The sequence below is a fragment of the Protobothrops mucrosquamatus genome, unplaced genomic scaffold (assembly GCF_001527695.2).
Source record: "Protobothrops mucrosquamatus isolate PMUCROS unplaced genomic scaffold, P.Mucros_1.0 scaffold_231, whole genome shotgun sequence".
In the NCBI taxonomy this organism is placed as follows: Eukaryota; Metazoa; Chordata; class Lepidosauria; order Squamata; family Viperidae; genus Protobothrops; species Protobothrops mucrosquamatus.
In genome coordinates, this window is record NW_015386307.1 from 291,093 (window position 1) to 307,673 (window position 16,581).

The following is a 16,581-nucleotide window of genomic DNA, read 5'->3' on the forward strand; positions in this document are numbered from 1 at the left end:
CTGTAGAAAAAAGTAAAAAAGTACCAATTTTAATTTCTTCAGTGGCTGTTCGTTTGCTGAATCACTTTCCCTTTGCACTAACAAATGTATGATGAATTTATCCATGTTTATTAATATGTACCACTACCAGCTAGCTCAGGGATCTTCAAACTTGGCACTTTAAGACTTGTGACTTCCAACTCCCAGAATTCCTTAGCCATCATGGCTGGTAGAGGAATTCTGGGAGTTGAAGTCCACGGGTCTTAAAGTTGCTAAGTTTGTAGACCCCTGAGCTAGCTGGTTGGCCCTTCTTCCTCTCTCCCTCTCCTCTTCTTCCTCCCTGCCTTCTGAGCTCTCCTTCCACAGTGTAGTAAGAATGCACCCCCCAGTCCCTCCATTGTACCCTTAAAGACACAGGAATCAAGCACAAAGCAAGAAAGGCTCACAAAAGCCACCCAGAATAAAGAAATACTAAACTACGGGGTTTTTTTTCTTTAAACTGCCTCAGGCATGTCTCAGTTTAAACAATGTAGCAAACAGGCTCCAGTGATAACCTTAAATTAAGCCTGTTTACCTACAAAGAAAACTTGCTAAAAACCATAGACAGACTCAAGATAAGGGGGTAAAACTAATTACATTTCTTTAAAGGGATTAAACCTATGGAAGCCAACACTTTGGACTCATTGCTAGCCTTTGTGAAACAGACTAAAATATTTCAATAACCAAAGCACACAAACCGAGCCTCTGAATTACAAAATGCTGTAAAAACTGTATAAAAATCCTTATGGTAATCCATTCAAGCTGCCAGTTGACCAGGAACCCATTGGTTTCTGAAATAAACCTGCCTCCTTTCTGACATGCTCGTCTCCCGGCTTTTCATTTCATCAGTGCTGATTGCATTCTCCTGGCTGGAGAAAACGAACCAGGGGACCTTTTCTTCCAGCAACAGCTGCTGCTTCTTCCCTGTCTCTTTTTCCTCCCTGCCTGCTGAGCTTTCCTTCCACAGCTTCTTCTCCATCCCCTTCTCTTTCCCTGTTGTCTTTTTCCCCTTTCCCACCAAAACCACCTCCTTTTATATCCTCTCCTCCCCCTTTTTCTCTTCAGTTCACCTCCAGCTCCGCGCTGCTTCCAGAAGCGCCAATCAGCTGGAACCAATCAGCTACAGCCAATCAGCTGGAGTCCTGCCAGTGCTCCTGGGGCTTCTGCTGAGCCCCTACAGTCCTGCAGCTCCAGCTGCTTCTCCCTCAGGCTTGGGTCGCTTTGGCTCATTCCCCTCCCCCGCTACACTTCTCTAGGATGGTTGCGTACCACCTGCCATGTGCCAAAGCACCATAGGTGATACGCATACCACTAGTTGAAAAGCCCTGATCTACAACAGGCTGAGGAATTCTGGGAGTTGAAGTCCACAAGTCATAAAACGGCCATGTTTGAAGACCCCCGATCTACAACATACAGTGTAATAGCCACTACTTAGGAAAACAGGCAGAAGACTGGCAAAATGCATCCATGAATACCAACTAGCAGTCAGAAAACATAATGAAAACTCTTTAATTTCACAACATATGGACAGACTTGACCATAGTTTCAACTGGAAAACTGTGACCATCCTAGACCAAGCCAAGTCCAAAAATGCTAGGGAATTTCTAGAAGTCTGGCACTCTGACAAATTAGCTATCAAGACACATAGACACAAACAAGATCTATATACTATGCAAGAGATAATCATCACACCAAAAATGAAACAAAACACCAAAGTACCTCCCCCCAGCAATCAGCACCTAGATGAGCATAGATTAACTCCAAGATTAACCTCAGACCAACAATCAAATAAACATTACCCCAATCAAGGAACTGCCAAACCAGCCCAACCAAAGAACCTCTAAGAGTACCCCCAGCAACACTGACAGGGCAAGCCACTAGAATATAAATTGAGAGCAAACCCCACTCCTTACTAGCACTGATGATGTTATCTTCTGGTAGTTTGGGTAATGAAACATCTGCAAGAAAACAACTAAGCTCTGAACGCCAAGGACCAAACTGAAGACAGGCAGCAATTTCAAATGCAAATGGAACTTTTTAATTTTGTAACACATTTATTTAAAAATAATTATTTTTAAATTAAATAATTGTAAACTGACTTATAAATGGAATGTTTGAATCAGATTCATACCAGTCAATGCTTGCTAGAAGCATTCTGTGTGTTACATGTATGTTCTCTTACTCATCACTTTTCTGTATGACTAGCAAAAACAGAAGGGGTAGAGCTTCATTATTCAAATTTATAAAAGACCCAACTTTGCAGACATTTCCTTTTTGTCATATATTTTATATATTGAAGATTTTTATATATTTTATGTACAGAGTAAGTATAAGTATATGCTTCATAATTATCCAGTCAGACAGTTATTTTGATGCATATTTTAGTGTAACATTTATGTTCAATGTTTTCTTGAAGAATTGATTGCAAAGTATATGACATTTCCTTTCCTTTTAATCTCAAAACAATGTGGTAAAACTGATTGGGTAGAAAGAAGATGACACCTAGTCCTAAAGCATTCACTGAGGTCCAAGGTGAAAGCACAACATTTCAAAACTGCAATATATGGTCTATCCTAGAATGGGTTAAAGTTGAGCATCCATTTGAATATCAGTCTTGCAATCACTTATCATATTTTAACTACATAATAATCAATTTCTTATTTTTTGGACTTGAAAAATAAAAAAGGACCTATAAAGCACAATCTTATGCAATCCCGTGCCCAAATAAATATGAAAAAGTTTACAGTCTTAAGACTGTAAGCCATTAAAAATGTAATGGACTAATGACTGCATGGATTTAATAAATTTTGTCATCTTCCAAGCTTAATTTACCTAATGCTTTGGGCAGAAATTTTAAGTAACACTAAAACTTTGCTTTAATAATAGATTTTTATCTTGGAAAATAATACTGAATTAATTAAAAACATTTTCTAATATACTTAATGTATTTAACAGCACTGTGTGTGTGTGTGTGTGTGTATACAAACACACATATATACATATGCACATACATGAGTGCTGTTAATTGGGATATGTGCATGTACGTGCATGTATGCATGCATGCATGCATGCATGCATACATACATACATACATATATATTGTCCCTAATTACCTTAAAAATACGAATCCCGGGTATGTTCATATTAACAGTAGAAAGACAATGACCTCCAGGATAAATGTAAAAAACAACTGTTTATTAGCTAAGCATTTGTCGGTCCCTTGCCGACGTCATTAGAGTAAAAACCCAGAGATTTGAAAGTCTGCTTATAAAGCTGGCTGCTTCAGCGCTCTGCTCATTGAGCGCGTCACTGGTCTATCTTCCCCAGTTGGTCATATTCTCTCTAGTCGCGTCACATCTGCCTGCGTCCTTCTAGATTCCAGCACCTCCTCTCCTCCCGTTGTTGCCTCCCCTTCCTGCTCCGCTCGTATCTGGGTGTTTATTGTTGTTGTTAAATCACCCTCCGGTTTATCTCGTCTTATGGTTCTCATCTGGTATTGTATATTTGCATATGGTAATGTTCCTCCCATCGTATGTGTCACCCTATTATCACTTGGCTCCTGAGTGAATTGTATTGATGTTTCCTCCTTTGCACTTGTTATAATTCCTTGCTGTCGCATGAGCAGGCAACTTTGATCTTGTCTATCTCCCTCCCTCTTATGCTTGGGTGGCACTCTTTGTACTCGTTGTGAGTTCTTGCGATGTTGCTCATATTTTCTTAATGCCTGGTAAGCCGGCAGTAAGTCTATATGGCGGTTAATCGAATGTTCGTTTGATAGCCAAGCCTCTAAGTAATCGGCCACCTTTGAAAGTGTCCTGGGCAATGGCCTCCACTCCCGCAAGATCAAATGAGTGGTTGTTGCTGGCCATATGGGTCCACACCTGTGAATGCTGCTCGTGTCGTCTAGTGGCCAATTTATGCTCATGGATCCTGGTCTTGAGCCGTTTGGTCGTCTCCCCGATGTAATTGCAGTGGCAATCGTTACATTTAACTCTATAAACCACTGATGATATTTCTTCATTGGGTAATGGCTCAAACCCTATGTGTGAAGATAATGCGTCCCATTACTATATGCAAATATACAATACCAGATGAGAGCCACAAGACAAGATAAAACAAAGGGTGATTTGACAACAACAATAAACACCCAGATATGAGCGGAGCAGGAAGGGGAGGCAATAATGGGAGGAGGTGCTGGAATCTAGAAGGATGCAGGCGGATGCGATGCAACTAGAGAGAATATGACCGACTGGGGTGGGTAGACCGGTGACGTGCTCGATGAGCAGAGCGCTGAAACAGCCAGCTTTATAAGCAGACTTTCAAATCTCTGGTTTTTTACTCTGATGACGTCGGCAGGAGACCGACGAAAGCTTAGTTAATAAACAGTTGTTTTTTACATTTATCCTGGAGGTCATTGTCTTTCTACTGTTAATATATACATATACATATATATATGTCTTTGGTTATTCGGGTTTTCTCCCGCGTAAAATTGGAAGTGTCTTGGCAATGTTTCGACGAAGTCCCATTCGTCATCTTCAGGTTGGTGTTTTCAGCTTCGTGCTTCTAGGAGCGATGTGCGATCGCAGCTGTTTCTTCCTTTTAACTGCCAGTGGGGGTGTGAACTGATTGGGTGGGAGCTTGGCTGTGTTCTGATTGGGTGGAGATGTGTTCTGATTGGGTAGGGGCTTGGCTGTGCTCTGATTGGATGGGAGATTAGCTGTGCTCTGATTGGATGGGGGTGTGTTCTGTTTGGGTGGGGGCTTTGTTGTGCTCGGGTTAGTCTGAGTTGTAGGGGGATTTGAGATGGTGAGCTGCGTTGCTGTTGTTTGGCAGCAGCAACGCAGCTCACCATCTCAAATCCCCCTGCAACTCAGACTAACCTGAGCACAACAAAGCCCCCACCCAAACAGAACACACCCCCATCCAATCAGAGCACAGCCAACCCCCCATCCAATCAGAACACAGCCAAGCTCCCACCCAATCAGTTCACACCCCCACTGGCAGTTAAAAGGAAGAAACAGCTGCGATTGCACATTGCTCCTACAAGCACAAAGCCGAAAACACCAGCCTGATGATGACAAATGGGTCTTCATCGAAACGTCACCAAGACACTTCCAATTTTACGTGGGAGAAAACCCGAATAACCAAAGACCTACATACAAACACCCGCGAAAACCTCAGAAAACACACACACACACACACACACACATATATATACACACACACACATACATACATACATATGCATATGCATATATATATATGTGGGGGGGTGTTGTGTGTGTGTGTATGCAGGGGTTTTTTTTGTCATAGAATGCCCAGAACAGAGTTCTGGCACCTTTTTTGGATGGAACCTTGTAGGGTAGGCAAGGCGGGTTGTATGATGCGTGTGAGTTCTGGCACCTTTTTTTTTTTTTTTTTTACAAAAAAAGCACTGTGTATATATATATATATGTATACATACATATACATATATGTTCAAAAATAGTTCAATTCTTTTTAAAGGCGAAAAAGGATTGTAAGGTATGATACTGAGGAAACATTTTTAACAAGAATTCAAGTAAAAGGAAAGGTTCCAGGAAATATATAGTACAGAAAGTCACTTTTTCACAAGATGGTTTTTAATCAGATGTCCCACCAGCTTCTGTGGTCTTGTCTGATACTCCTTCAAAACATCATGAGGTGTAGAGATCTGATCTCCTTCAAGTCGGTTCAGTAATGTTACACATACTACAGCACCTAACATTTACAAAACAATATCAATGATATTATCTCCCCAAATTATTGAAAAATAATAATTTAATAATTTATAAAAATAATAACAATAATTTCACAAATACTGTGAAAAAATATGTTACTTTCTTAGTTTTATAACTTGGAGACAAAGTAAACCATTTAAGGGAGATGCAATTCAGTTGACAATAGTAGGGATTAGAATAAAACACAGTCCCTAGTGCCCTTGTTAGTAGGCCTTGTGACAGAACGTGAGGAGCTGGAAAGCAACATCAATACTAAATCAGATTGCCTTCTCTGATACTGGTCCTCCCCTACCTCAAGATACCAGTATTACAATTAGTCTATTACTCCTACTTAAATTAAAAACCCTTCAGTATGTTAGAATTAAAGCTAGTGGATTAAATAACATTATATACATGCAGTTACCTTTGAGGCCACTAAGATTGCACATAGCTGCAAAAACAGAAGATTCCATCTCAATATTTCTCACTCCAGTCTTGTGAGCTTCCTTCAAATATTGCAGTTTCTCTTCTTCAGTATATGTGCAGATGGCACCATCAAGGCGAGCTTGACCTACAAATGCATGACATGTAAAAATACACATTTTTGCAATAAGATCCTGATCAGGTGACTAAAGGTCCACTAAAGATTCACTAAAGTTCCCTGGGGAGAGGGACAGCATTAACTGCAGGGGAAAACAGGAGGCCAGATCAAGATAATAAATGTATCTGAAATTATTTAGCCAGGAAGATTAAAATTGTACAGATGATTTGTATGTGTATTATGAATAGATATCTATTCTAGTGACTTTTAAGCTATAGTAAATCCTAAACAAAGCTATTTTTTTTATTCACACATTCGTCACAATTTCTACCCTTTTCCTGAAGAATTTACACTTAGTTTTCTCTCAGGATTTATTCTTTGACCCAGGATTTATTCTTTGATTCAACTTTCTGTGCTACTTTTAGACTAATGAGCACAACAAAGAGCTCCATGCTGACTTCTGCATTCATAAAACTAACTTCCTTCCTTCCTCCCTCCCTCCCTCCCTCTCTCCCTCCCTTCCTTCCTTCAGTCCAAATGTTGAACTTGTGGCATCCATGCAATTAAGAGGAGAAGACATTTTAAATTCAAGCAATGCACTGTTGCCTATCATCAAAATAGAAAATTAAAAATAACAAAGCTTAAATAGATTAAAAAAGGATCACCTGATCAGAACCAAGTAAATATTACTGTGAGGTAAACTACCTTGGATTTTAAAATATATTTGGATGAAATTCTAAAAAAATAGCTAAATTCCATTCTTTTCCCATTTTTCATGCAAAAGCAGTCAATTACATCTGGAGTTTACATCTGCATTTTTCTTCATACTTGTTTATTTTATATGTAAAGTTAAGAAAAGTATGTTTTACTTCATCGTCTGATTATTCAGACTGAAATTTTGTTTGCTATGTACAAGATAGTATTCAACTACTCTTACCTTCATAGAAATCCAGAGTGCACAATGTGTTTCCAATAACTGTGTTGAACTGATCAAGTTCCTTGGCACACTCCATAAGATCTTCAGTTAGTTTTTCATCTAAATATGTACTACGAATGACAGACTTCCCCAAAATAATCTGCTCAAACTGTGGCTTAAAGGTAGCATCTACAGCTTGCTTTGTGATCACCACGGAGCCTGGTGTCAAACCTACATTATAAATATAATTTGTATTTGATGATAATATAAATCAATCACGTTTACTTTAATGAAATAACCATAAAAATACCTAGTCCACCAGATGTGCCAATACGAATAATGGTTACATTGCAGCATTTGGCATGATACAGCAGCTTGATGAGTTCATGCAACATGATGGCAATTGAAGGGATTCCCATTCCATGCTGAAATTTAAAAATGGGAGGGGGAGGAATACTATGAATATTTATATCACTTCACATGTTCTATTTATGTATGAATGAGTATGAATATTAACAGAGGAGTAAAACAGCATGACAGATTATTCTTCATTCCTTATAGAACCTGAACATTTTTTGCTGAATAAAGAATAATATATTTATCCTGAACCTCTTAACAAAGCACTCTGAATAGCCAGTGTAGTATAGCAGGGCTCTCAGCCTTCTTGTCTGGCATTGACTGAAGGGTTTGCAAGGTAGATGGATTTGTGTGCTAAAGCAGGCCAGACTTGAACCTTTTGACAAGTAATTTTTTAAATAATATTTTATTATTTTTCTAATTTTACAATTAAACATTTAAAAAGCAACATGGTGACTGGGTAATCAATAATCTGACAAGTAATTTGATGGACATAGTCATTCACCTCCTCGGGTCTCCTTGCTGTTTCCTCTTCTTCTCCAGTACAGGAGATGAAGAATCCACCAATGGGTTTTCTCTGTCTGCCTGCTCTTGAGACCAAGTAGCCAAACTTGACACGCCCCCTCTTGCTAGAGACCCAATCTTAAGTTGGTCTCAGCTCTTGAAGACGTATCAGGTTTGGCTCTCAGCAGATAGCAGATTAGAAAACTCCATTGGTGAATTCTCCTTTTCTCAATATTTGGCTAAAACAATAATTTGGAACTCCCTTTAACAAATTTAACAAAATTCCTTAACTCAATCGTGATTTGAGGTGTGTGGCATGAGGGGGGAGGTCTTTGCAGCTTTCCTGCTTCCAGATCCCCAGGGCTCTGGGGAACAACTTCTAAGCAGGGGCTGTTTGAATCATATCACATTCTTCCCCCCCCCTTTTTCCCTTCCGTTCTTGGTGCTACCAGGCACAATTTCAGGCTGCAGGTCTGAAATTCAATTTTGAAGTCAGACCTTCGGAATGTCCCAGGCAGCCGAGAACAGTCGCGGACGCCATATTGGTTGCTGGTAAAGGCAACGAAGCTAATTTAAGCCTCGTTTTTGCCTGCCGTTCGGAGGCAGCCTTGCGGAGCGAAATTCAGCCTCGCTTTTGCCTGCCATTCAGAGGCAAGCTTATGGAGCGCATTTTCGATGCAGCGGTTAGCGCTGCCACGATTGCCCCAGCTCCAGGACCTTCGTTCTTGAGGCCGCGGAGACCGTTCTCAGCGAGAACGAGTCGTGGCTGCCATTTTGGGGCCGCCGACAAGGACGAAGAGCTGCGAACGGCCTTTTCTTCGGTGTTCCCAGCGCTCTGTCCCATCGGTGGCTCAGTTGACACAGTCCTTTTCAGGGCCTTAATTACCAGTTTCGCTGCCCTCCTCTGGACGTAAATTGTGAGATCACCCCTGACGGCCGCCATCTTAAACGCCACGTGGGGGCTTCTTTAGGCCCAACGAGGCCTACTCACAGTAGTTGAGCCGCCATTTTAAACGTCACGTGGAGGCTTCTTTAGGCCCAATGAGGCCTACTCACAGTAGTTGGCCTAACATAGGCCGCATCTGGGGTATGTCTCTCTTTATCACATCACTTTCTGCAATACAAATACAAATTGGGTAGCCACCAATTGAGCCTGAATTTCCTTGCCAGGACCCCTTTTTTTGTCTCAGGCCTTCTGCACCCTCTTTGGGGCTTTTCCTTTTTGCTGGTGCACATTGACTGGCCACCTAAGGCCTCCGGGCAGAGCCCAGAGCGGGTCCCCAACCGTGCCTTCGGCATCTGACTCAATTGCCGTGACCAAAGCCCAGATAGAATTATTTTCTGGTCAGGTGGTCAGGGGAACAGTCTTGTTACTTATTCCAATTTCGCTTCCGCCAACTGCTTGCCTGCCAGAGCTTCGTTCTCAGTTTTTCTGAGACTGCTCAACCAGGATGGAGGACTCAACGTTGCCCCAACCCATGAGCACCGCCTCCCCATCCTCTAGTTACGGCCGGCACAAATCCTCTGAACAGGAGGCGGCAGGCAAGCCCAAATCTAAGGCCAAGACCACGCTCAAGAAGCCTTCCAAGTTGGCGGAAAAGCAAGCCAGCAGTAGGCACCAGGCTCTGGAGAAAGAGTTCTCCAGAGTGCAGAGACAGGCCAGACTGGAGACGGATCAAATGGCGGCCTCTGAATTTGACCTTCCTTTAGGCCCTTCAACCTCAGCCCAAGGTGTTTGGTCTCTCACAGGGATGCCTGCCACACTCAGCTCCCCTTCTGTATTGGCTCAACAGACAACTGTTTCAGGCTCAGCCCCAGAGGCCACCTTCACTCCTACGGCCGCAGGACTCAGGGGTCCGGACATCAGAGACATTTTCTCTGACGGCCGTCTTGAGGCCTTACTATCCAAGGTTGTGGACCGCGTCCTAGCAGAAAGGTCCTTTCATCCGTCTTGACAAGGGGCTTCCACATCGACCATGCCACCATATGTTCCCTCCACAGGGTTTCCCGTTCTTCAGGAACCCACATCTCCTGCACACTCCTCAATGAGCGGATACTCATCTCCGCAAGGTGAGGAGCAGCTGGAATTTAATCTATCAGAGGAGGAGGAGGAACTTCCACCTGAACCCTCCCCATCGGGAGGTCTGTTCAATCCGGCCCTTTTTCTTCCCCTACTCCGCAAGGCCACATCAACGGCAAACATAGGGTCAGATCAATTCCCTCAGCTGCAGGCAACTTCAGACTCCAGCCCAAATCCCATATTTTTTGAGATGGTGGCAGCCCAACATCACGTTCCGTGTCCCTCTATCTTTCTCAAAGGGATCAAAAAGCAATGGGCCTCCCCTTCCTCCTTCCCTTCCATAAGCAGGTCTGATAAAAAGATTTTCAGCACCTCCACAGACCTTTCTGATGCTCTGGAGGTCCCCAAGGTAGATGAAGCCTGGACCCCTCTGGTTTCCCAGACTGCGGTCGCTGGGGACATGTCGGAGGCGCTTAAAGCGGATGACAGAAAATGGGACCAGACCTTCCGGAAGACCCATCAATCAGCAGCATGGGCAATTAAAACGACCACTTGTGCGTCCTTCTTTGTGCGTACCACCCTTTTATGGCTGCGTCAACTTCAGGCCAGGGTCCCTGCTGAGGACATTTGGACCCATCAGGACCTAAGCAAAATGGTGGTGGCCACTGAGTAGGCTGCGGACGCAACGCTTCAGTTGGCCAACTTTGCTTCTAGGTCTCTAGCATCCAACATTACAGCCAGGAGGATGCTTTGGCTGAAACACTGGCAGGCTGACGCCAAAGCCAAATGGCGTCTAGCGACTGCTCCCTATCTGGGCAATAATCTTTTTGGGGAGGCCCTGGCCCCGTACCTTGTGGAGAACAAGGACAAGCGGAAGGTCATGGCCCACTTGAACAAGTGGGCCAACAAACGTCCCACTCCCTATTTCTGCAGACTGTCCTTTTGGCCAGTGGCAAGCACAGCAGTCACTCAGCCTTCTCACTCATACACACCCAGACAGGACAGGCCGTATGACTGTCCGTATGACAGGCCTGGCTTTCAGTCCAGACAGCAGGGCCAATCTAAGCGGCCATTTTGAGGGGCAGGACGCCCCTACAGGAAGTCCAAATGACTTTTATGCTGCACTTCCCATCGGGGGGAGGCTGGCCCACTTCTTTCATCAGTGGGCGCTCACTTCCATGGACACCTGGGTCTTACATACCATCCAGTTTGGTCTGTCCCTGGAGTTTCTGGCCAGCCCCCTGGACCGATTCATTGCCTGTCCCATTTTACGGGATACACTCAAACAAAAACTCATGCAGGAAGCCATTCAACACCTTCTAGAGATTCAGGCCATAGAACCAGTACCGCCGGACCACATGGGATTCTACTCCATCCTCTTTGTGGTCCCCATGGCCTCAGGGGGATGGAGAGCGATTCTAGACCTCAAAGGTCTAAACTATTACATCACTTACAAAAAGTTCAAGATGCAATCACTCCAGTCCATCCTGGGGGGCATCAGACAAGGAGACTTCTTAGCGTCAATAGACCTCACGGAGGCGTATCTCCACATCCCTATCCATCCAGCTCACCGACGGTTCCTCAGGTTCTGTTACAAGGACAGTCATTACCGGTACAGGGCCCTTCCTTTCGGCCTTTCCTCGGTGCCCAGGGTGTTCACCAAGATCCTGGCTGTACTAGCCGCCCACTTAAGAAAGGTACCAATACGCGTCCAGTGTTACCTGGACGACATCCTGATTCAGGCATCATCCTTCCAGGCAGCTCAGTCAGACCTGGAACTCACCATTCAGGTCCTCTAACAACATGGCTTCTCGGTCAATTTTCAAAAAAGCCAGACAGTTCCATCATCCAGGCTTCTGCACCTGGGAGCCGTCATAGACACCACAAACTGCATGGTCTATCTCTCCCAGGAGTGTTTGGTCAGCATCAGGGATCTGGCTGGTCGGGTATACAGGGACCGTACCGTTTCACTGGTCTTACTCTCCCAACTTTTGGGAAAGATGGTCTCCTACATAGCCATAGTTCCCTGGGCCAGGCTCCACTTGCGGGACCTGCAATGGTTCTTCCTACCATTTCAGCGGGTGAATGCCAGCGCATCCAACCATCAGGTCAGGCTCCCAGTTCACATCCTCAGGTCTCTGCACTGGTGGTTCTCACAAGTGGTGACCAAGGGATCACCCTTCAAGGAACCGGACCGCATCACCATTACGATGGACTCCAGTCTATTTGGTTGGGGCGCCCATCTACAGTCTCAGTTTGCGCAGGGCCGTTGGTCCCACGCAGACTTGAGACACAACATCAATTGGCTGGAGCTCAGGGCCATACACTTAGCTCTTTGCAAATTCAGGCACTGGATCAGGGGCCGTCACGTTCTGATCCTCACGGACGTGGCGTACAAGGCACACGTCAATCATCAGGGGGGCACCAGGTCCAGGTCCCTTATGTCCAAGGCACGGCTCCTGGGTTCCTGGGTAGAGTCCAACCTGGCCTCTCTCAAGGCCAAACACATCTCGGGGGTCGAGAACCAGCAAGCAGACCTTTTGAGTCGCTCCACGGTGGACCCTCGGAGTGGGGGTTGCATCCGGACCTGTTCTCCGAGATCTCCCACAGGTTCGGCCATCCGATTCTCGACCTGCTTGCGTCGTCGACCAATGCCCAACTCCCCAGGTACTACTCCCGCTATTTTCTCCCAGGGGCGGAGGGGACGGACACCTTGCGGACCCCGTGGCCACAAGGTCTCCTTTATGCCTTCCCTCCCCTCCCACTCATACCGGTGACCATCCACAAGTTACTCCAAGAGCAGGCAGAAGTGATCCTCGTGGCCCCTTACTGGCCACAGAGGCCCTGTTTGCCGACCTGGTGAATCTTTCCCAGTCTCCCCCGTGGAAGATTCCTCCTCATCGTGTGTCCTTACACCAGGGGATCCTCCAACACCTCGACCCTCAATGGTTACAGTTGACCGTCTGGCGCTTGAGCGCAGCATCATGACACAAGAATTATTTCACCCCCGCGCAATTACCATGATTCAAGCCTCTCGTCGCCCAGCAACTAATCGCATTTATGATTCTACTTGGAAAAACTTTTGCCGCTGGTGTAGAGGGCGACAACTTGATGTCTACAAATTGACCATCCCGCAGATCGTAGATTATCTTCTGGATAGTCTGGACAGAGGCCTGGCCCCTGTGACTATTCGCAGACAGGTGGCGGCCCTGTCAACATTGCTCACTTGTGCGGATTCAGTCCCCTTAGCTCATCATCCTAGGATACGCGCTTTCATCAAGGGTGCGTGCAACACCAGGCCTCCCATGGTACACAGGTACCCCTCTTGGGAATTGCCTCGTGTGCTTCGTGCTCTGACAAAACCACCCTTTGAACCTATAGCGACTATTCCGTTGTGGAACTTGTCTCTTAAGGTTGCGTTCTTAATCGCCATCACGTCAGCCAGGAGCATTTCTAAGCTGGCTACTCTCTCGGTCAGGAAGGACCTTTGTATCTTCCACAGCGACCGAGTGGTCCTTCGTCTGGACCCCGCTTTCATGCCCAAGATCAACTCGCTCTTCCATAGGGCACAGGAAGTCATTTTACCAAATTTTTGCCCCAATCCTTCGCATGACTTGGAGCGGCAATGGCACACACTGGACGTCCGCAGGGCACTGCGGCATTACATGAAACGCACGGAGCCTTTTCGTAAATCTGAGGCTCTATTCATTTCCTTCCGTCCGGCTTCTCTGGGACAGAAGGTGTCCGCTGGCACTATTGGCAGGTGGATCAGGGCCTGCATCGCGGAGGCGTACCAGTCCTCTTCCCTGCCGGCTCCAAGTCATCTTACTGCCCATTCCACTCGCAGTGCTGCGACCTCGGCGGCATGGGCCACTCAGGCGTCCATCGAGATTTGCAGGGCTGCGACATGGTCCTCGCCCTCCCCATTTGTCCGCCATTACAGAATTGACCGTTTCGCTTCTGTGAATGCCTCCTTTGGTCGGAGGATCCTTCAGCAGGTAGTCTCCGGGGACATTGTTCCGGCCTTATCTGTTTCCCACCCATCGGGACAGTGAGGCTTTGGTATGTCCCATTGGTGGATTCTCCATCTCCTGTACTGGAGAAGGGGCGTTGTCTTACCAGAACGCCTTTTCTCAGTACGGAGATGGAGAATCCACACCCACCCTTTAGGTCAGTTAGGCCGAATTTAAGGGATTGAGAGCCAACACCTCGTCCACCTTCAGCCACTTTTGCCCTCGTTAAGACTGGATCTCTAGCAAGAGGGTGTGTGTCAAGTTTGGCTACTTGGTCTCAAGAGCAGGCAGACAGAGAAAACCCATTGGTGGATTCTCCATCTCCGTACTGAGAAAAGGCGTTCAGGTAAGACAACGCCCCTTCTCATGATATGGGGCAGTGGCCCCCTACCTTTTGGGCACCAGGGACCAGTTTCATGGAGAGAGGATTTTCTGTGGACCGGAGGGAGTGTGGTTTCGTATGCTGCCTGCATACTGCGGATGAGGCTTCACTTGTTTGTGTGGTCCAGTTTTGACATGCCATAGGCCGGTGTCAGTCCACGGACCAAGGGTTGGGGATTCCGATATAGAGTGTCCTGCTTGACCAGGAGATTGGACTAAAAGACCTCCTAGGTCCCTTCCAAATCTATTATCTATGCTCTTCTGAAACCAACATTGGATAAAACACTGCTTGCTTCTCTCAGACATCAACCAACTCTTTTATATCTTTCCTTTTATTTATTTCTTGGAACATAATTCATCTCCAAACCATATCAACATTTCAACTGATTGGTTCAAAATATGTCTGGAATCCAAAATTTCTCCTTTTTTTGTAACTGTATTGTGTCCAGAAATATCTACACCTGTTGCATGTCCTATCCATTCATTTATTTTCAACAGCATTTTCTAATCTCATAAAAAAGCAGAGATTCTCAATTTTCAGGCCTTAGTTTGGGGCATATAGTCATTGAATATATATTCAGACATATTTATAACTGATTATTAAGTTGCAAATATTAAACTCATTAAAAATTAACTTTTCTCAAAAAGAAAATTAATGCTCTCACTCAAGGAGGAATGTTGGAGAATGTAAAAGCTTGCATACTTATATAAAACATTGTAATTAGTCAAAATAAAAGCAAATGTTTAAAGTCACAGACCTATGTATCTTTTTAATATATTTTTGCATATATATTTTGTTTTTAAAATGTATATTATACTTACACTGACTGACAGTACAGGTCCTGCTTTGTACATTGCATACCGATCTGTTCCAGCACATATATTGGGATAGTCATAACCAGGGTGACCAATTTCGAGCAGTTCAGCAATATAGGTAGTAAACATTTTCATCCGTGAAGGACTTCCTCCAACACATACAAACTAAGCAGAATTAAATAAATAAAACACATTCTTAGAAAAATATACACTTTTAATGTGCACTAATATTAAAAATGATGGTTTCAAAAGCTACCTGAACTAAAATGATTTCTAGATGTTACCCCACTATGCAGAATTATTAATGTCTTCAAGTGTTTACTATAGGGAAATATTATCTATGATTAGAATAAACACTTGGTCAATAAATTTTTACAAAGCTAATTGCAAAAGGCATAAATTTTAGATGATTAATGCCAGAAGAGATTTTAATTAAATGGAATAATACAAGATATCGATTGGATTCAATCTGGAAAGCAGAAGACTTTGATGAAAGAAACCAAGCATTCTCAGATGAAGGAGTGCAACATTGGCAAGAGGAGAGAAAGGAACAGAAACAAATGGAAGAAACAACTGAAGAAGTAACTATACAAACAGGAGAACAGAAAGAGAAATCTGAGCAAGAGAGTGAAGGAACTGCCAGAGAACAGAGGATCAACTAGACCTAAATATAAATAACTGAAATGGAGAAAGAAAATGGATTTTTTTCAGTGAATATAAATGGACTAAAATCCCCATCAAAAAGAAACAAAACTTTTAGGAAAGTACAGAAATTATATATAGATATAATTTGTTTGCAAGAGACACATATAAAAAACAATATTATAAGCTGTTGGAGTACCAAAAAATTGGGAAACTTTATCACGCATCAGCGCAACAGAAAAAAAGAGGTGTTGCTGTATATTTTAAAGAGACAATAGATTCTAAAATGATTTACTCAGATGAAGGAGAAAGAATTGTGATGGTAGAAATATATTTAAACCAAAAACAAACATTGTTAGTAGTAATCTACACACCAAATAATAACCAGGAAGAATTCTACTGAAATCTCCATAGAAAAATAATAGAAATGGAATACCAAAATATTTGTTTAGTAGGAGACTTCAATGCAACAGTAGATGGGACAATAGACTATAAAAGCAGTAAAACAGGAAAAACTGGAAAAAGACTACCTAAGACTTTGGAGAAATTGGAGTACAAGATGTTTGGAGGAAAATTAATCCAGGAAAACTACAATATACTTTTTATTCAAACAGTCAAAAATCCTAGTCCAGAAT

At 43.9% G+C, this 16,581-nt stretch overlaps 1 protein-coding gene across 1 annotated transcript in view; it reads right to left on the reverse strand.

Annotated features, from left to right (window-relative positions):
* Positions 1-5,470: 5,470 nt before the first annotated feature.
* UPP1 (uridine phosphorylase 1) overlaps positions 5,471-16,581 on the reverse strand; it is a 32,278-nt gene continuing 21,167 nt past the window's right edge. Inside the window, exons 4-8 of the mRNA XM_015829200.1 lie at positions 15,311-15,469; positions 7,524-7,638; positions 7,235-7,444; positions 6,181-6,327; positions 5,471-5,757 (exon numbers count right to left, since the gene is read on the reverse strand). Of these exons, the coding sequence (XP_015684686.1) occupies positions 5,618-5,757; positions 6,181-6,327; positions 7,235-7,444; positions 7,524-7,638; positions 15,311-15,469 (771 nt within the window). The 3' untranslated portion in view covers positions 5,471-5,617. The remainder of the gene's footprint in view (positions 5,758-6,180; positions 6,328-7,234; positions 7,445-7,523; positions 7,639-15,310; positions 15,470-16,581) is intronic.